A 22,136-nucleotide genomic window follows, 5' to 3' on the forward strand; every position below is an offset into this window, starting at 1 on the left:
TTGGTCTCATATGTTTCAAGATTTACACTTTTCACCGTAAAATTATTTATCAATTTTTGTTATAATAAAATTTAAATATGTCTGTATGTTTCTATTCATTTCAACTACATAATTATCTTTTGAATCATTTTATAATGTCACACACAAAATCAAATGTCTCAAGTCTCTTGTTTCAAGTTCTAAAGCCATAATTAAAACTTAATTTCAACTCTTATAAGGTATATAATATAGTTTAAATTATTTTTAGGTTTTGAATTGTGCAATAGTAAATTTAATTATTTTTTTAAACTTTAAAAAATTTCATAAATTCGTTAAAAGTAAGATGGATATTGAGACCACGACCAATATGTAAAAGATAAAAGATGTGCATTACATCTGATTGAATAGGATTAATTATGTAAATTTTTGACAATTTTTCTTTTCAGATGGATTAATAGGATAATAAATGATATATATATAGAACAAAGTTTAGAAATTAGAAATAGTAACATATATCCATCATAATTTTTAGATATTAGTTATCAATTTTTTTTTCTTTCAACTAAAAATATCTTTTAAAACATTTTTTTTAAATGTCAAAATAGTGTCTTCTATCACTAATAAGATACTGATAGTCTATTAACCTTTATAAAAAAATATTAAAATTTTACTATTTTGTGTAAATAGTTTTCTTATTTACTCTTTTATTTAAAGGTATTTTAAAACAATTTTAAAATTAAATAGGATGTGTTTTAAATCCCAAATCCATTACTACCGTGAACATGTGATTCAATATATTAATTATTCTTTCTTTCAAATACAAATATAACAATATCCAATTTGACTAACACTTCACAAACCCTAAATCTAACCTCAACAAAAGGAAGATAAAAAGAAAAAACTCATTTGGTTTTGTACAACATCAAAAGCCAAATCTGTGAGACCAAAATCATACATCTATCTTTACACGTGGCGTTCTTATAGTCCTCGATCTAGTCATGTCAGCATCCGACTGTGCCCAAACCCTAAAGTAAGTTCTAATTCCACGTCACCACCCTGGCCCACCGGAGAAGCCTCCACTGTCTCCACCGACAAGCACTCGGTGTCGTCGCTACCGCAGTCCTTCTCCGGCGACTCACGACTCTCCCAATTATCCAACTCGAACTTCAGACACCGAGGCTCCGATACAGTCCGGGTCGGGTCGTCGAATTTGAACTCGGGCACCACCACAACCGGCTCCTGCTTTGGCTTCAACTTCGCCGCAGAGCGTTTGAACCGCCTTCGCGTCTTGATCTTCCTGAGCGCGGAATCAGAGGCGGAGCCTTGCTGTTTGGAGACATGGCGGATATCGCAGCCTTTCAAAGGTGGACCCATGTGCGACGCCGCTGTTTCGGAAGAAACCGGCAGAATCGGCGCGCCTTTTAGAACAGCTTCGACGGCGTCCTGGCAGAGCTGCCAGCTCCCGGACCACAACAATCCAGCGGACCCAAAAATGGGATTCACAATCCGGCCACATGCCTCGAATAGCAAAGATTTAAAGATAGCTGAAGGACCCACAAAAGAAAAACCCACCATAAGTGATCAAAACAGAGTAATAAAAAAACAGAACAATCGAAACAGAGTAAAAATGGGTAAAAGTAAAAATACCTGGGCGGAGATGGTCGGGGCCGGCATTGATGAGGTTAACAAGGCCAGCACGGCCGTAGAATTTGGCGAGGAAGAAAGTGGCGTTGGCTTGGGATTGGGGGGATTTGATCCATTGAAGACAAGGTCTGATTGAGCAGGCCTCACTGCAGCCTTTGCGAAGAACTCGGCATCCGTTACAGCTCATACGCATGGTGAAGGAATTGGATTTGCGATGAAAAAAATTGAGAGAGAAGACGATGGAAGAAGAGAATGGAAAAGTGGGGAAGGAATCGACGGTGGGTTTTGTTTTTGTAATGATGGCCGCAAGTGGTTTTCCAAGAAAACGGGTAGTTTTCCAGTTTTGGTCGTTCTCTGGTTTTGCTAACCATTGGGGAAAGTTTTTGTTGACGATTTCTCATCTAATTCCATTTATTAATTCTTTATTTACCATTATATCAATAGTTAATAATTTCCATCTATTTTATTTTTTAGTAGACATCTGAATTACCCGTATTTATTATAATATTTGATATTTTAATATTTAACAATTTTCGGACATCTTAAAATATTCTTACAGATTTTTTTGAGATCGAAGTTGTCCAACTTTTTTTACCCTTGATTTTATATATATAATTAACTTGCATTGTTTTAATGAGAAAAATAACATATACAAATAATATTAATTTAAAAAGAAATTAAAATTTTTTATATAAATTCAAATTATATTAATTTGATTATAAATCAATGAAGAGTTAATTAGAGATTTTTTAGAATATTATGTAAATTCGAGATATTTTCTTAGTAGAAATCATACGAAATAAATACAGTTAGTTATTCAAATATTCTTATATATCTATAAAAATATTATTAGAAAATAAATATGGTTATCTAGAAATGTCAAACATCCTTAATTTCAGACATCTAAAAATTTAGATTATCTACCTTCTAAAAAAATAATCCGCCCCTAATTTTGTAGTGAATTAAATTTTATCAATGAATAACTTTACTAAAAACTTACAAATTCCCATTTAAAAAAACTAGTGTAGTGTTATATTTTGTGATTTGTCTAAATTCGATCAATTATGTACTTAAAATGTGTTTTATAATTGATTATACCTATACAAAAACTGTTTTTATTTTTAGTTCCCCCCCCCCCCCCCCCCCCCTTTTAAAACAAAAACTCACCATAAAAGTAAATGGTAAAAATTTTTAAAATTCCAATTTAGAAAGTGTTTCAATTTAAACTTTTTAAATTTTTAAAGTGATTCATTTTACATGTTCAAGTTATTAAAAATGAAAATTCCCCATTTTTACTGCACTGGAATGTTTAGGAGATTATTAAATTGTATTTTCATATTTAAACCGTTTATAAAATAATAATAATAATAATAATAATTAGTATTATCAATTTTCTAAAACCATTTCCACTTACCATTATTTCTCGGTATTTTCTTTTGCTAATCATTAAAACCATAACGATTTAATATTTTCCATTTCAAAGGAGAAAGATCTATGTTTTCAATCTCTATTGATTCATTATTATTATTATGGTTTACAACTTTAGTAATAAGAATAAGATAAGATTGGGTGATAAAGTAAGATGACTTTTGAACAATCCTAATTGAGTACTCATCCAAATTCATTGTGAATAGAACATTTAAATAAATTCATGTAAAATTTTTTTTTAAAAAAAAGAACTTCAAAAACTTTATCCAATGAAAGGCAGAAAGAAGTATTTAAATAAATAGCTTAACCTCACTTACGTGATAACTAAAATTAAAATTAAAGTTAAAATCCTTGTACAAATTGTACGTGTTGGTGTTGATAGATAAAACAGACAACTAGATAAATAAATATATTTAGATAAATAAAATTTAAATAACTAAAGTTTTGTTTGATAATTATTTAATTTTTATATTTTTATAAAATTAGTTACAATTCACAAAGTGGTATAACATTTAAAAATATGTTTTGACTTAAATATCAATATGAAAATAATGATAATAAAAATAGTAATTTGATTATAAATGACAGACTTAATTTTCTCAATTATGTACTGAGAAGTGATGTAAAAGGAATAAAAAGAAAAAAAAAATAGAAAAGGGAAAACCAGAGGGCTGAGTACAAAGGGCGCCCACAGTGTGGGAGTTTGGGTATGAATATTAAATGTGGTTGAAACCCACGCGCTTGCCTTTCCATGTTCCAATCAACTCGGACTTTTATTATCTGCGGATTCCAATTTCCCACACACACAGACACCCTTTTCTTTTTCAATTTATTATTTCCTCATTGGGCCCTACCCAACGGCGGCTATTCAAATACATATGCCTTTTCCAAAAACCTTCTAATTATTAATTTCTAAATATTGACTTCTCGATCTCAAATTTATATTAGTTTAAACTTCAACCCCCAAATTTATAATACTTGTATAAATTGAACTCTAAACTTCATGTGATTATTATATTTTCTACGATTACGTAATTTAAAGGGTCTGATATGAAAATTTTTAGGCGTCATATTATTAATTATATTATATCTAATAATTTTGATATTTAGTGTTTTACGATTACATAATTTAAAGTGTTTAGTGTTTTAAAGTATGGTAAGTAGGTTAGTTTTAATTGTAAGTTTGAAGTTAGTAGGTAAGTTAATGAAGGAGAAAGTTTTCTAAGTGTTCCAATGAACTTTAGTTGAAAAATATTCTAGGTATAAAAAGAGCTCGCAAGTGGAATTGAGCAATTTCAACACGTAGTAAAATTTGAGAAATATTTCAGGTGAAGAAGGCTAGGCGTTAAGACTTATGGCTTGAAGAGTGCATGTAAAGGGCCTTGGCGGCAAGCTAAAGGAAGGTTTGGTGTGGCAAGCTTTAGGCGATGACCTTGGTAGACAAGACATAGGAAACTTGCCAAGGGGCAAGGAAGACTACAAGGACGGCCTAGACGATGAAATGAAGGTGGGCCTTGGGCAAGGAAAAGTGGAAGTTAGAGGCGGTGACAAAGGAAGTGGCATGGGCAGTGAAAGGAGCCTATGGTCGAGAGATTTGGGAGTGTGAAGGCTGTGCCAACTTAGGCGTTGTTATACTAAGGAAAAAAATTTATTCAACCTAATTAGTGGGTGTGACATAATTAGAAGCTTAAGAAAAACGTGCGTGGCATAAGGTGTCACCTAATTAGGCAAAGTAGCCATGCAAGAGCAAGCATAAATAAAGGCTGGACAGATGAAGTCGGTTTTGCCAATTCTCTCATGCAAAGAAGAACTTCAGCAATCAAGTTAAAGCTTCATCAGTCTAGTGAATGCTTCAGGGCTGATGTGAAGAAATTCCCACGGTTTGATGTTGAAATCTTCAATCAATTTAAAAGTGTTCTTATTTCTCGACTATTCCGAGCAAGCTGTGAAGGTTGGTGATTTTTTAGCACTCTAGGAAGAATTGAAAGCTCAGATTTTGAAGTAAGATAGTTTAAAGGATTTACAAGAAGTTCATAGGAGGAAGTTTTGATTTTTGATGAATAGATTTTAAGTTATAAGTTCTAGAATCTAAATCTGGAATTTGGTGTTGAATAAGTACGTAACTGCATAGGTTGAAGAAACAGGTAGCTAGTCGAGGATTGAGGAAGCTGACGTTGAGTAAGGCTGGTAGTGGAGAGTCTCTCGCATGCCCCACGCCCATCAGGTGAGCAATCGTGCCCAATCAGGTGACCAAGTTTGCCTATTGCTCAGTCCTTGCATGCTCTGACGCCTAGCATGCGCACCCTACTACTGATCGCACCACTCACCCAAGCGTCTGTGCGCGTGATTGTTGCCCATGAGAGGCCACTTGACTGTCTGGTGCGCGCGACTTGTAGGACCATGCACGTATCCCAGCGCTCACATCTAGTGTCAACATGTGTGTGCCTTGCACCCATCAGGCCTACTGGTGTGCATAAACTGTCGTGGGCTTGGCATTTGCCTAGTTTTGAGATTTTAGTGTTGGTAAGCTATTGTTAAGTCCTTTAAGGAATATTATGAATGCTATAAGAATTCATAAGTGTAGACTCTAGAAAGAATGAAAGGTTCAACTTAAGTTAAAAGAGAAGAACCTAAAAGGCTAAGTTAGTTAAAGTTATTTAAGTTCAAAGGTGAGCAATTGTCATTAACCAAGGGTTATTTATTATGTGATAGGCCAAACAAAGATTGGAAGGGTCTATAACCGATTGGGAGCTAGCTAGAGATAGTGAGTGACAAAGTTTTAAAAATGTTATTTTTAATATGCTTTCTATGCATATATTTTATGAATGCTTTACCTTAAATGATTTCAAAGCCTAGTTTAGCCCAAGGCATGATTTATGATTGAATACATAACTTATCTAACATGAACCAAAGTTTCCAAAGCATGTTAAAGCATGGGTTTCCCTTTTAATAAGACATAAGCTTCAATGTTCTAAAGCATGAATTTCTTCTAAAGCAAAGTTATATACTATGATTCCATATGATGTTTTAAGAACGATTTCAATGATGCAAAGCATTCCTAATGTGCATGAGGCTTTATACCGTGTTTTCTATCTTTAATGTCATGTTTTCTAAGGAATGAAAAATGAAGAAGATGAAGGTATCCAGGGGTTACATTAATCTTATGGTCTTTGGGACACACTTTAGTACACAAATAGGCTTTGGGCCATGTGTTAGGGTGTTATTAGCCTTTGGGGGATATCTACACGCACGTATGAGTATTAATGACACTAATGGTGATGTAATAATTCCACCACAACTAAGGCTATTGACGTTGGGAGTATGAGCAAAAGAGCACTACCTCAACTAAGGCATTAGGGTACAAAGTTAAGTATGAATGTTTTATGTGATCTGCAAAAGATATGATACATTTCAGGGTTTTTCAATGCCTCTATGAATTGTTTTAAAGCTTATAAGTTTAAGCAAAGCATGCTACAACCCTGAATCCATGAAAGAATTTTCAATTATCAGATACTTTCTAATTTCTTCAATATAGTTTATGAACGTTTATTTTAAAATAGTCATTCATTGGGCATCCCAGCTCACTTTTTCAAAAGTTTCTCCCCCCAGATAGCAGTCGAAGTCCCATAACCTAACTTATAGCAGCCAGTCTGCCACAAGATAGTAGATCCCTGATAGACCCTGAAGTCTGCTTAGGTCCTTATTTTGACTTAGATGGTTTTGAACTCATGTACATATAGTGAGGAAAGGGTATAATCAAAGTTTGTAAGTATACTCTGGATTTTGTGTTGTGAACTCTGGTTTTAATTATGTATATAAGTTGGTGATATGTCAACCCTTTCTATATGAAGATTTCTAGTTGCTTAGGGGTTTTAAGTTGAAATACATGAAACAATACAAATATTTATACTTATCTGTCAAGTGATACAGGAGTAAGGAAACAAATTACAGGTCTCAGTTGGGTTGTAGGTGTCATAAGAGAGTTGACATATGTTGTCTTTACATCTTTTTTCAGGTCAAGAGGGTAACATGGGAGGGGATGTGACACCTGAAGACTAAACCCCACTCCTTGAAGCTTAAGTCCTAAGGATACAAACATTCTTCCAAGACCTCAACTTCAAGAACACCACGCGCTCCGCATCTTCGAGTCAAGTATATGCATTGAACCGAGAGAGAATTAGAGGATCAAGTACTAGAGATCGAACCACATATGCATTAAATATACATCAATACAAATTCAACTCCATAAAACAAGCTTTTCTGGAAACCTCGTGCGACAAAATTGCACGCCCAGTGGGACCTCTCTACCTTTCATCTCTCTCTCATCCAATTCACCAAATCAACAAATGACACCAAAGAAAAACGCATCCAGAGTATCTTCTACAAATGACTTCTACACGGGACCTGTTGCTCGTAGTCATTCGAAAAAGACCATGCAAGAACAAGAGCGAGGTTCCATCATCGCACATAGCATTCTGAAACAATTAACTGAATCTCCAAGAGGCGGGGTCATCAAGGAAAATTCCTTGTTTGACAACTCTACTTCTGCGTCTGACCGAGAAAAGAAAGAATTACCCAGATGTAATATCTGTCATGATGGTGGATGTAATAGCAATGTGACCATGGTAGAGATGGAGAGGAAAAATAAATTTCTTGATGAAAGCAATTGAGGAGCGAGATCATGAAATTGTTACATTAAAAGATTAGATACAGGCTCGTGTAACTGTTGAACTGAGCTAAACTCTGGTTGTCAAAACCAATGACAAAGGGAAAACCGTTTTGCAGGAAAATCTACCACAACAATCAACATATGCTGCCTCTTTGTCAGTCTAGCAATTACAGGATATGATCACCAACTCTATTAGAGCTCAGTATGGAGGCTTATCTCAAGCTTATTTTATGTACTCCTAGTCGTACACTAAGAGAATTGACAACTAAAGGATGTTTGCTGGATACCAACCCCCGAAGTTCCAAAAATTTGATGGAAAGGGCAACCCCAAGCAATACATTACCCACTTTGTTGAAACATGTGTAGCAACAGAAGAAACTTCTAGTCTTTCTTCTTTACTTGAATCCTTGAGTGGCAGAGTAGCAACATAATTAACCTCTGGAGAGTTTACCACTACCTGGGGAAGGAAAAATATTTAAAAATAGGGTGAGCTACAAACCCAATGAGTGACTTAAATAAAACATAATTCTCATGCTTAAAACTGAAAACTAGAAAATTGAATATTGAAAACTGAACTGGCCAATCAAGCATGTGCACAAAAATTGTAACCATATCGTATCTGAAAACATAGCTAAACTTATCTTTAGTTGAGAGAGAACCCTTTTGTTCAACTCTCAACGTCATCTCTACCTACGTGCAGGTGGTTCTAGATAAGTACCGTTATACCTTAGGTATTATTGCTCAGATACCTTCTCAGTGTCCTTCAATATCGAGCTGCACGGATACCTTCCCTAAGTTCTTCAGGTTGAGCTACTTGGATACCCTCTCTAAGTCCTTTAGTATCGAGCTTAACTTATCCTTAAAGAAACATCTCTATTGAACATGCTTACTGAAAACATGATATTATAAACATAACTTTAACATAGCTTTCATGTGAACATGATTCTTTGATGCATGCTTATGAACATCAAAAGTACATATACTTAAACAGAACAACATGTACTTTATACTTTGCATATGCCATAGAAACTTCCTTTGAAAAAAACTAGCATGCGTTAGTTAACCTTACTAAACATGCTTTAAAAACTTAATAAACTAGCATGTTTTCATAACTTAGGAAAATTAGTTTGTTTGGAACTTTTTGTAAAATGAATAGTATGAGAATATACTTCATTAAAACATGGATTTCTAAAACATTTAGAGAATAGTCATAGTCACTTACGGCTTTGACAATCTTCCTAGGGTTGATAAGCTTCCCCTATTAGTGTTAACCTTGTAGACATGACAACATATTTTAACTTCTATCAATGGTCTCCCTTTTGAGACTAACTTTCCGAATTGAGCTCATATTATTCTTGACATATTGACCTTACCTTCCAATGCCAACTTCCCAAGGAGTTGGACACTAAGGATTATTCTGTAGATGTTAACTTAGCTTCTGCAAAAATCTTTCCTTCAACCGCATCAATCGTGCGTCAAACACCCCACCTAGGTGCCCTACATGCTGTCCAAATTGCAAGAGCCTTCCCTTGGGCATCTAAGCCACCTATGCTCGCCTACATAGCCCCATGGTCAGCTCAAGGCACGCTGATGCTCACTACAGCCCGTGCACGTTTGACCTCTTGGAGCTGCCTGCTTGTTCAACCCAAGCAGCTGCTTGCTTGATCAAAAACTTTTAGATTCAATTTATAATTCGAGTAATTCATGATACAGACCTTATCTCAGAAAATTTTCTTCTACAAACTTGTTCAAAATTGTCTTAATAAGCTTACTTTAAATTTTTAGCTCTGAATTCCTCATGGATTGGTTAGAAACTACAAACCCTTGACACTGGCCCAGATTCACCCGAGAATCTGTCCTTTCTGCAAAATTTTCAATTTCCAGCTCGATTCCTTTAGAGTTTTCTTTCGACAATCCTAGCTCATCAACTAAACTCACTTAGCTTTCAGATGGCTTTGAAATCATCCCAAAGTGAGCATCCAAAGTCGGCCTACCTTTTATACCTGAGGCTGTGAGCTGCTCTTTATTTACTAAATTGCCACCTACCCACTAAGTGGGATCAACCTATAGGATCATGACAGTTGGCCCTTTAAGGAGTCTAATTCAGCTGAAGTCCTTTGCAATATAACAAACAACTTACTCTTGATCACTTAATAGCAGCCTTAACAACTAGACACTCTCCTCCATTGCTTGGTTTCCCTTGCCTATGCAACTCGCTCACAGCTTGGCTTGGCAAGATCATCGCCTCACCATGCCATTGTCCAATGCTTTGCTTTGCAGCACGCATCGCCTAGCTCACCTTCTAAGGCTTAAATTACCGCATGCCATTTACCAATGGAAGACAATTGCCCACATTCATGGTCACTTGCACAAGCTCATCGCCCATCCTTAGGCCATCGCCTAGCATCATCACGTGGCCAACAAATTAGCCATCAACAAGCCCACCTAACCTCCACTGACAAGGTCATTGCCCACTAGGCCTCCTACCAACGCTCATGGCATCCAATGCCTAGCTCCATACTTAGCCAAATTTCTTACTTGCTGGGCTACGCCTATCCACCCGAGAGCCACACTTTTAAATACTTAGGACCTCTTTCAACGCTCTTCTTATTCCTCAACTTTCCCTAAAAATTAGCATTAACTTATATTTTATCCCATTTATCATACTAACCACCCTATTAAGTATACTTAATTAGGGAAAATAAAGCTTGGGGTCTACATGAACAATGTGGCGCCACACCCTCTCCTAGTCCGAGAGGGGTTTGGTCATAGTTAGATGTAACTACAAGGGCAAAATGGTAATTTTGGTCCAGTTGTACTTACGAGCAATTATCTGAAGAGTCAACGCATCATTGATTGGTTATATCTAATGGATACAAAAATATATCTGTAGTGCGAAGAGTGTAGTTGTTGGTCTTTGGTGGAGTGACCGCCAGTTAATGAAAGTTGGTTAATTTAATTAATGAGTTTAATTAATTAACCAAGAATTATTAGAGCTTCAATCCATAGGTCCATAAGGTCCCTTCAGTAGCTCAAATGGGATTACTGAGAATGGAATTAATTTTGGATTAATTTGAATTGTTCAAATTAATTGAGAGAATTAATTATATATGATATAATTAATATAATGTATTTGATACATTATAATATAAAGTTTTATTTAAGAGGAAACAAATATTTGAATATGATTCAAATATTAATTATATGAATATGATTCATATAAATACTATATGTTAAATTTAATTTGAATTTGATTTATATTCAATATTATATGTTAATCAAGAGAATATAAACTATAGGTTATATTATATATGATATCATATAAACTATAGGTTATATGTTATATTAGATATAACATATAGTTTAATATATGTTATATATAGTAAATTAGTTATTATATAATATATATTAAATTAAATTAAAAATAATAATTATTTAATTTTAAAATTTTGAAATTAATTAAGGGGGGAGTTATATAACTCACTCCCCCTCTTTCTCTGAATCTTTAATCGCGGGTGTGGAAGTTTTTTGTTTTTTGGGGTCTTTTTCTTCTCATTTGTTGACACACAGAACGAACTTTTCACTCCCAATATGATAATTCTCTACAAATTTTCTCTCAAACACTCCCTCTTTCTCTTCCAAAACTATCACAAAGCCCATAATTCTTGTGGATTCTCACCATAAAGAGAATACTAAGGTAATCAGATGGTTGTTTCCAACCTTTATTTTTTGGCATTGCTCGTTTTGACGTGTTCAAAGGGAGTTCAAAGTGTTCGTGATCAAGGAGAGAAACTCGAGAATAATTTGTGACTTCAAAAGTAAGTTTTTTTTGTCCTCTAAATTTCGCTTTTTTGAAAAAATAAAAATTTGGACACAATTCGCTTCTGCACGAGTGTTCACACATCATGCAATATGGATATAACCAAATATGAGTGGCTCTCGTAGATGAGAAAATGACGGCTTTTCAACTCCAAAGGGAATATATTGTTATAAGGTGATGCCTTTTGGGTTAAAGAATGTCAGTGCTACATATCAACGTGCCATGCAATAAGTGTTTGATGATATGCTGCATAAACATGTCAAATGCTATATTGACGATCTTGTGGTCAAGTCCAAGAAAAGACAAGATCACCTGAGGGATTCAAGAGTTTTGTTTGATCGCCTGCAAAAATATTAGTTGAGGATGAACCCTCTTAAGTGTGCATTCGACGTGACCTTAGGGAAGTTTCTCGGTTTTACCATAAGACATCGAAGGATCAAGATAGACCAATCCGAGATCGATGCGATTCAGAAGATGCCAAGGCAAAAGAATTTACATGAGTTAAGAAATCTTCAGGGTCATCTAGCTTACATCTAGAGGTTTATTTCCAACTTGGCTGGTTGATGTCAACCTTTTCAAAGATTGATGAGAAAAGGAGAAAAATTCGAGTGGGGTGAGGCCTGTCAGAATGCTTTTGACAGTGTAAAGAAATATTTGCTTAATTCTCTCATTCTAGGCATTCTCGTAGTAGGCAAACCATTGATTTTGTTCATCGTCATGTAAGAAAGATCATTGGGAGCATTGTTGGTACAAGAATGGGAGAAAGGAAAGGAACGTGCTCTCTACTATATAAATAGGACGTTAACTGGAGTTGAAATCAACTACTCTTTTATCGAGAAAACATGCCCTGCACTCTTCTTCTCTATCGATAAGTTGAGACTAAATGCAAGCCTTTACAGTTCCCCTAATTGCAAAAGCCGACCCCATCAAGTTCATTCTATCTAGGCCAATCATCTCCGGTTGCCTAAATAAATAGGTGATCATGCTCCAACGATATGACATTGTCTATGTATCAAAGAAGATGATTAAAGGATAGTACGCCTCCCGAACATTTCGAGCTGGAATAGGAGAACAAACCTCTGTAAGGGCAAACATTGGATCCTCGATGATGAGTATCATCGTGATCATATGTTTCCAACTTCAATAGTTGTCGCCAGTAAGTTTTTCGGCGCTAAGAAATGCGATTGTGGTTGTAGCCATTTAAAAAACCGTTGCTGAAAAAATTACAAACTTTTATAATACTTTGCTAAACCACATTTCAACCAATTATTTTTAGCAAAACGGTTTCCAAGTACTCTAAGATATAAGACTTCTATTTTTCAATGATGTCTTAGCAAGGCAGGACAAACGTCACCGGTGGGGTGATCAAATGCCCCTTCACTAGGATGAGACATTCTCAACCATTAGGCAGAACCAACTCTTGGAACTGAACCTCACAACCACCATTTATTCGGTCCAGAACTGTTAACCCTTAACAATTCTGTGTAAGTGTGACCCCTCGTTTTTAGCGCTAGAGTCCCACCCAAATAAGCCCATCGTAGGCAAGAAGCAGATTAGGACAAGAGACTAAGTAACCTTATCCTCTTACAGGAGACCAAATAAAGAAACGCGCAAAACTGCCATCCTATATGGGGACACTCCTAGGGTGCCTCGAGGTGATGTGTAGAAACTTTATTCAACCTAACGAAAGAGACCGTGGGATATGCTGTCACACTTCCCGCTCCACTTACTATGAACATTCTCTCCATCCACCTTGATATTGACCTACCCAAACACCATCCTTTAGGGGGACACTCCCAGGGTGCCACGAGGCCGAGGGTAGATCTCACAGTGTGAACTATAAAGGAGAAACGCGAGAGGTTTAAATAAAGCATCATATGCCCCAAGTACCTCCCACTGAATGTTCTACCTAGGGATTCATTAACCTAGGCAATCCGACTACTGATTTTAGTTTAAGTCATTTATTAAGTCTACTAAAAAACAACTTTTGTCTTTGAAATAAAACAGTTCAAGTAGTCACACTAAACACTTTAATGGATTGTCCTTAACTTGCAATTCTTTGCATCAATGAATTGAAATATCAGAAACCTAGCTCTGATACCAATTTAAGGAACTCTTATACAAGAGTACTTATGAGCGGAAGCGGATCTTTCCAAACCATTGTGATAGAATTTCCACATTTATATTAACACATACAGATATGCATTAAACAACTAAATTACCTGCATGCTTCAAGAAATAAACAAGATTTGTATACCCAGAACAAACTGAGCCTCTCATAAATCTTTCATTTAAAATTGGGTTGTTAGCCAGTTCTAACTACAATCAGTAGACCTACATCATTCCCAATGAGTAGGATATCCTCTGCATACAACACTAAGAAAACTACTGAACCGTTGATGTTGTAGACACAAGGTTCATCAATGTTTTAGTCAAAGCCATCCGATTTGATCGCGGTATCAAATAAAATGTTCCAAGATCGAGACGCCTGCTTCAGTCCAAAAATGGACCGATTCAGTTTGCAAACTTTTTTCTCTTGACCTTGGGCAGTGATCCCTCGGGTTGCACCATGTAAATGGACTCCTCAAGATTGCCATTCAGAAAGGTCGTCTTGATGTCCATTTGCTAGATCTCATAATTATAATAAGCGGCAACGGATAGGAGGATGCAGATCGACTTTAACATGGCAACAGGTGAGAAAGTCTCCTCATAGTCGACTCCCTCTACCTAGGTATAACCCTTTGCCACAAGTTGAGCCTTGAAGGTTTACACCTTCCCATCAGCACCCCGTTTCCTCTTGTAGATCCATTTACAACCTATAGGTCTTACCCCATCAGATGGATCTACAAGATCCCATACTGAGTTGAAGTACATCGACTCCATCTCAAGATTCATGGCTTTGACCCATTCATTTCGTTCTATATCCTTCATTGCCTTCTGATAAGACAACGAATCTTCAACATCGTCATTTGCTAGCATAGTGAGGATTTTCGTGAAACCCAGATAGTTCACGGGTGGGTTCGTAACCTTCCCACTGCATCGAGGTTCCCTCAACTCTTAAGTTGGAACCGACCTGCTAGATGAACTATCATCAACAACTCTTGCTGAAGAAACAGGCCTTTCAACAACTCTTGTTAAAGTTTCAGTAGTTTCATCGGAAAGCTCACATAACACGACTTTACTATGTGGACTGTGCTCCCTAATATGACCCCCCTTCAGGAAAGTAGCGATCGTGGAAACAAACACCCTATTTTCCGACGTATCATAAAAGTAACCCCCTCGTGTACCTTTGGGGTAGTCTATAAGGAGGCATAACCTCGACCGTGGTTCCAACTTCTTGGGATTTTCCTCAAGCACATGTGCTGGGCAACCTCAAATGCGGAAGTGACGTAAACTAGCTTTACGCTCGTTCCACAACTCCAGAGGTGTTCTCGCAACACTTTTAAAAGAAACGCAGTTGAGTATGTATACCGTAGTCTCCATTATGCAATCCCAAAACGAGTCCGGTAAGGAAGCGTAACTCATCATCGAACGAACCATGTCCAACAAGGTTCTGTTTCTCCTCTCCGCTACACCATTTTGCTGAGGTATACCCGGTGATGAGAGTTGGGAAACGATTTCATGTCCTATCAAATAGTCCTAGAATGCCAAATCTAAAAAATCTTCACCTCGATCTGATTGAAGTGTTTTATTCTGTCTATCTAATGAATTTTGAACTTCAACCTTGAACTCTTTGAACTTTTCAAAGGATTCAGACTTCTGTTGCATCAGATAAACATACTCATACCTAGAGTAATCATTAGTAAAACATCTGTGCCTCCCACTGCCAAGGTGGGACGACATGCCCGGTGCCTATTCGCATCGTCGTCTCACTAGCCTCTAGTTGTCGCCAGGATCTAATCCTCTGTAAGAAGAACAAACATGATTAGTGGCGCCCAAATCAATTATCCAGGTCGAATCGTCATTCTCCACTAAACAAGTTTCTAGCACAAGTAAGTCATATTTACCTTTGTCTACCTTGGCCTTAGCCTTGGTTGCCTTCCTTTCCTTTAGCCAGCAAGGACAATTCCTCTTCCAGTGTCCGTCCTGGTTGCAGTGGAAACATTTTTCTTTTTCAACCCATAGCGGACGCCTCCTTGGGGCGACAGGTGGCAGGTTAGCAGACGCTTTCCCTTTTCTTTTACCATCCTTCTTCTTCTTCCTCTTTGCAGAGTTAAAAGTAGAAAGTGTAGACTTCGTCCCTGAGGTCGAACCTTGATGGAACGTCCTAGAAGATGAAGCAACATTTGTCTCACCTCTTTTCCTCTCCTTACTTTTCAGTAAAGATTGGTATGTCTGCAACTCGTTGAGGAGACTTATAAGGGTATATTCCACTTTGTTAAGAATCGCATTGCTAACAAAGTGAAAGAAGCTCTCCGGCAATGAATACAAGATAACCTGACTGTCCTCATCAATTCTAGACCCATTCATCTCCACTACATTGAAGTGGACCATCATGTTAAGCACATGTTCACGAACAGAGGTGTCTTCCTCTATTTTGGAGTTGAAGATGTATTTTAGAGCCTCGTGCTTGAGCTGTCCAGACGGTTGTCCAAATATCTCCCGCAGGGACTCCATGATCTCACGAGCTGAGACCATGGGCTCATGCTTCTTAGCCAACACGTCACTCGAACTGGCCAAGATATAGGCTCGGGCCTTCTCGTTTGCCCATGTTCATCGCTCTACTCCTCCCGAACATTTCGAGCGGCATTTGAAGCTAGACTAGGAGGACAGACCTTCATAAGGGAAAACACTAGATCCTCGATGATGAGTATCATCATGATCATATGTTTCAAACTCGAATAGTTGTCGTCAGTAAATTTGTCGACGCTAAGCAATGCGATTGTGGCTGTAGCCATTTTAGAAACCGTTGCTGAAAAACGAACAAACTTTTATAAGACTTTGCTAAACCACATTTTAACCAATTAGTTTTAGCAAAACGGTTTCTAAGTACCTTAAGTTATAAGACTTCTATTTTCCAATGATGCCCCAGCGAGGCAAGACAAACATCACCGGTGGGGTGATCAGATGCCTCTTCACTGGGATGAGACATTCTCAACCATTAAGCAGAACCAACTCTTGGAACTGAACCTAACAGCCACCATTTAATCGATCCAAAACTGTTAACCCTTAACAATTTCGTGTAAGTATGACCCCTCGTTTTCAGCGCCAGAGTTCTGCCCTGATGAGCCCACCATAGGGAAGAAGCATATTAAGACAAGAGATTAAGTATCCTCTTACAGGAAATCAAATAAAGAAACGTGCAAAACTCCTATCCTATAGGGGGACACTCACAGGGTGCCTCGAGGTGATGTGCAGAAACTTTATTCAACCTAACGAAAGAGACCGTGGGATATGCTGTCACATTTCCCACTCCCACTTACTATGAACATTCTCTCCATCTACCTTGATATTGACCTACCCAAACACCATCCTTTAGGGGGACACTCCCAGGGTGCCACGAGGCCGAGGGTAGATCTCACAGTGTGGACTATAAAGGAGAAACGCGAGAGGTTTAAAGAAAGAATCATATGCCCCAAGTACCTCCCACTAAATGTTCTACCTAGGGGTTCATTAACCTAGACAATCCGACTACTGATTTTAGTCTAAGTCATTTATTAAGTCTACTAAAAAACAACTTTTGTCTTTGAAATAAAACAAGTTCAAGTAGTCACACTAAACACTTTAATGGATTGTCCTTAACTTGCATGCATGCATCAAATCTATCTAATTCACCTTTCCAGGTAGGTTCCCAGGTAGGGTATTACATTTTTGTCACCTTAAATACCCCAGACTAGACAAACTCATCTTAGACAAAAGGTCCCTTATAGATAGATTTGCTACACTTTAACCTTTTATTAGTCAATTTAATCCTATTAAATTGATTAAAAGATTAAAGCCTAAGGTTGCTAATCATGCTAGAACTGTAATCTTAGGTCTATCTCATCCAAGTTTTATACATTTTAAAACCATAAATCAAACCTAAGTGGGCACACATGTCTTTCTTATTGCTTTTAGTTCTATTTTCTTTTTATAACCATTAAAAAAGAAACAACTAAAACACATTGCCACACAACAAGGTATTTATAACGCTTACAAATTTAACTTATGTGTCATGCTTCATGCAATGTCCGGTCATTACTATACATAACTTTTATAAGACTTTGCTATACAAGTAACAACCAAGCACACATGCTTTCCATACACCCTTATACTATAACAATTATAATATAAATATGTTGCATGTCAATGCTTTATGCATGCATAAATATAACTCTTATATTATATGATGCATGTGCATGCTTTTACGTAATTTAAATCATGCTTCTTGAAATCATAACACTTATAATAAAGAGATGATGCATGACCAATGCATAACCTAAAGTGGGATTTTTCTATATGTGCATATCATATGACATATAAAATAAACCATATATCTCATGTATTAAATCACAGATTAATGGACTGGGATGAACCACCTCAAATACCGGAATAAAAAATTCTATCTATTACATTTTTTTCACCGAGCAAACTGGTTCATAGGCGAACCAGGTCTTGAACTGCAAGGCGAAGCTCCCATCGTTTAGTAAATGCCTCCTGGTAAACGATCATGTATCGCACTAGACGATAACGTGCGGATGCTAAACGATCACTTAGACGACAACGAAGATGCGAAGCCCGATTGTCTAAACGATCGCTTAACACGCGAAAGGTAAATAATTTACTACGTAATTAACTCCGCGATTGTATAGTCAGCAACTAAGTGATGAAGCTTGCTAAGCTATATGATCGTCTAGTGTGTACGCATTAAACAACACCCGAGTATCCGATGCTCAGCGATCATCTACCCATCGTCTACACGACCCGACCAACGCTTGATTGTCTTCTTCCTCGAAGAACAACACCCCTTGCTCTGAAGCTTCTTTACGAACCACTCAAAACTCAAACTAACTTAGAATTACAGACTCGGTAGCTGTTAATAATGCCCAAAAACGAGGGGCCTTTATAATTAACATGAAATGTAAAAGAATTTAACAAACCGAGATTTCATCCCAGAAAATTCCATTAATCCACACATCCACAAACGAATTAACACTTAAAATAGAGAGTAGACATGTTTTTACCCACCGAGAATGTAAATGTAATTCTTTGCATCAATGAATTTGGAATATCAGAAACCTGGCTCTGATACCAATTGAAGGAACTCTTATAAAAGAGTACCTATGAGCGGAAGCGAATCTTTCCAAACCATTGTGACATAATTTTCACATTTACATTCACATATACAAATATGCATTAAACAACTAAATTACCGGCATGCTTCAAGATAAATAAACAAGAGAACGAGGAACTTACCAGTTGAAGACTCTCTTCTTGGAAAAACTCGCTCTCTCCATGAACGGCCTCCTTGTGCTCTCACTAGAACAATAGGATATCGTTCAGCAACACCCCGGTCGTCTACTCGAAACGGATTCACACGAACAACAGGAAGATGAGGACGACACCACCACTTGGAGCCCTTAGTATTCTCGGAGTGAGAATCTAAAGAGTGGGCTCTTTTGGATTTGGTAGAGGTGAGGAGGAAAAACAGATCATATACGACGATCAAGCAAGTGGAAGAAGGCAACTACTATCGTATAGTCAAGATGCTTGATCATTTAGGCGAAGTACACGATCATCTAGGAAAAGCTAGGTGATCACCTATACGATCGTTTAGTCAAGCTCAGGCGCTAAGTGATCGTTTAGTAAAATGTGGACGATCGTTTAGAAGAAGCACGTGCGGTTGTAAGCTATCATCTAGTAAACTGGCGCTAGCGTATAGGCTCCAAATTACTAAGCGATCAAATGCAGAACACCCTGTGAGCAATTTTAGTGTGTTTTCTTTGCAAAATGAAAACAATTTTCATTTTATTCTTCAGTTACGAAAACCAAATTGAACTTCCCACTAACGTATGGTTACAGAGAAAATGCCGGACAATTATCCCATAACTGTCCAATTATTAAAATAATAAATATAATCACATTATATTCATAACCTATAGTTTGATATCATCTATCAGCCATAGTGTTTTCTCCTCCACTAAACATAGATCATATTTATATCCAATTTCCTCTAAATTTATGTATCTCATACATAAAGTTAATTATATTATATATAATTAACTAGTTCAATTATATCATATATAATCAAACTCCCTTTTGTCAATTTGAACATTTCAAACTGATCCAAAAACTAATTCTCTACTTATATCCAAGCTACCGTGGGGACCTTATGGACCTATGGCTCGAAGCTCTAATGGTATGTGAATAGCTGACTAAACTCTTTAGCCACGAGACTACCATCCGTTAACTGTCAAGCATTCCACTAAAGACCGACAACTGAACTCTTTTTACCATAGATAAATTTTTGTGTCCAACGGATATAACCAATCATCAGTAAGATAACCCTTAATAGATGCTCGTAATTACAGATGGGCTAATTTACCGTTTTTCCCCTATAGTTACATCTTACTCCTTAAGTACCACAGATCCCTCTAATGAACAATACAACATAGTCCTACTATGTGTGGACATCTCTCGGGCCATGAGAAGAAGTGTGGCGCCACATCGTTCAAGCCCCGGGATCAGCCCTTAAGGGAGCAATCTATCTACTTACCCCTGCTTCGGGGAAGGAGTGAATTCCATCTTGTGCAGCTGAGTTCCCAACTCCCAAATCAAACGAATCCTCAAAGTGGTAGGTTTGAGTCAATGACCTGGCCAATCGCACCCATGCAAATCAAAGGACGACCCTCAATGGCAGGAGTTCCCAACTTATTAAGGATTGAGGTCATGTTACCTATGGTCATCCTAGTGAAGTGAAGTCTCTGTCATGAACAACGTTATATAACGAGACGTTGACACTTCGTGGTCAGACCTTATACAAACTCTTTGTATAGGACGCCTCCGCTCGCATGTCCCCACACAAATGATCAGGATCAGATCATCTGTAGCAAGTCACAACACTTGTAACTATTCTACAAAGTGGGCCGCATCTGTAGCATTACCAGGATAAGGTTTCCCTCCTATATCCATATACTACATACCATTTTAGTTATCACTTAAGACATGATCCACTTGTATGTCACCACATACATGCTTAAGTTACATAATGACATCCAGGGATTTTAGTTTATTGGTTTGTGGTAAAGCAAATAAAACATCTAATGTGAAAAGTCAAAAAGTAAAATAAATATCATATATCATACATCACAAGCGTTCGTACAAACTGTTTACAAATTACAGGACATGAGACTTTAGGGTATCATCCCCAACAGCGTAGGCATTTAACTGAGAGAGAATTGGAGAATCAAGTACTAGAGATCAAACCACATCCGCATCAAATCTACATCAACACAAGTTCAACTCCATGCAATAAGTTTATCCGGAAACCTCATGCAACAATAATTTTCAGTTGATGACAAAGATTCATCACCAACATTTGCAATTCTTGATCTAGGGTTACATGCTTGAACATTTAAGTAAGATTGATCAACTTGCTTGTGAGTGTTCAAATCTTGAGTAGAGGACTAGTTCTCCTTATCTCTTGGTCTTCAATAAAAAAAAAATAATCCAAATATAATCATTGCCTTTGGATTGACATCAATTGATTTGAGGGTCTTAGAATTTGTTACTAGGGGTTCAATAATTGAGTTCCTAATCTTCAAATTTCTAGGGATTTCGTATCAGGGTCAAATTTTAAAATTTTTATAAATTTGAGGGCTCAATTTTTACAATTGAAAGTTTGAGGGTACATTTGCAACTACCATTATATCTTACTGATGATTTTTTTACAGTTTATCCTTAAATCATTCGTTGATGTATGAGCAAAAAGTATCTCAAATTTGTGTTCAACAGTTATTATAAACTTTTGAATCTATGTCTAATAGTGACATTTTTTTTATACAAATATCGCGAGTTTGGAATCATTTTATAAAAGTATATAAGTTATCAAACTTATTGGAAGAATATTGTTAATTTTTTTAAATGTGCATGTTGAGGATGCGAACTTCTTAAATTTTTTTTAAACTAGGGTTTAGGTTTAAATAGATCACATATTCACAATGTGATCTTTTATCTTTTTTTTTTTTTTAATAAATTAATTAGGTTACATCTTCAACATGCGATCTTCTCAATATTTTTGTAATAAGTTTTTGTATACACCATGTTTTTCTTTCTATTATAAATTTTAGATTAAATTATACAAATAATCCTAAATTTTGTATTTTATATCAAAAATACCCTTAAAATTTCAGACGTTTCAAAACCTTTAAACTTCCAAAAAGAGTTCAAAAATATCCTTACCGTTAATTTAAGATGGAAACCGTTAATATTTTATGTAAAAAAAAAATACCCCTAAAGTTTAGAAGTTTCAAACATACCTTTAAATTAAAAAAATATATATATTTAAAAAAATACCCTTATTGTTAGTATATGAGCATAAGCCGTTAATATGCATTTACTTCCCTATTTTCTCGATTTGGCTATTTATCGTTTTGGCATGTCTAAGGAGATATTTTG

The 22,136-nt window shown here is 36.5% G+C and overlaps 1 protein-coding gene across 1 annotated transcript; it reads right to left on the reverse strand.

The window, feature by feature from the left end:
- Window positions 1–751: 751 nt before the first annotated feature.
- Window positions 752–2,032, reverse strand: LOC120086381 (LOB domain-containing protein 41-like). The gene is made up of 2 exons (XM_039043001.2): window positions 1,627–2,032; window positions 752–1,523 (listed from the first exon to the last, which is right to left on the reverse strand). The coding sequence occupies exons 1-2, from the start codon at window positions 1,814–1,816 to the stop codon at window positions 976–978; spliced, it is 738 nt and encodes a 245-aa protein (XP_038898929.1). The 5' UTR covers window positions 1,817–2,032; the 3' UTR covers window positions 752–975.
- Window positions 2,033–22,136: the final 20,104 nt, after the last annotated feature.

This window comes from Benincasa hispida, chromosome 2, assembly GCF_027475165.1.
Source record: "Benincasa hispida cultivar pf3 chromosome 2, pf3_genome.v1.1, whole genome shotgun sequence".
NCBI lineage: Eukaryota > Viridiplantae > Streptophyta > Magnoliopsida > Cucurbitales > Cucurbitaceae > Benincasa > Benincasa hispida.

What these genes read in the sequence shown, in the direction of transcription:
- LOC120086381 (XM_039043001.2), bottom strand. Translation starts at nt 1,816, where the DNA reads ATGCGTATGAGCTGTAACGGATGCCGAGTTCTTCGCAAAGGCTGCAGT. An exon ending in CCCCGACCATCTCCGCCCAG is followed by an intron (nt 1,524 to 1,626) that starts GTATTTTTACTT and finishes TGGGTCCTTCAG; the next exon opens with CTATCTTTAAATCTTTGCTA.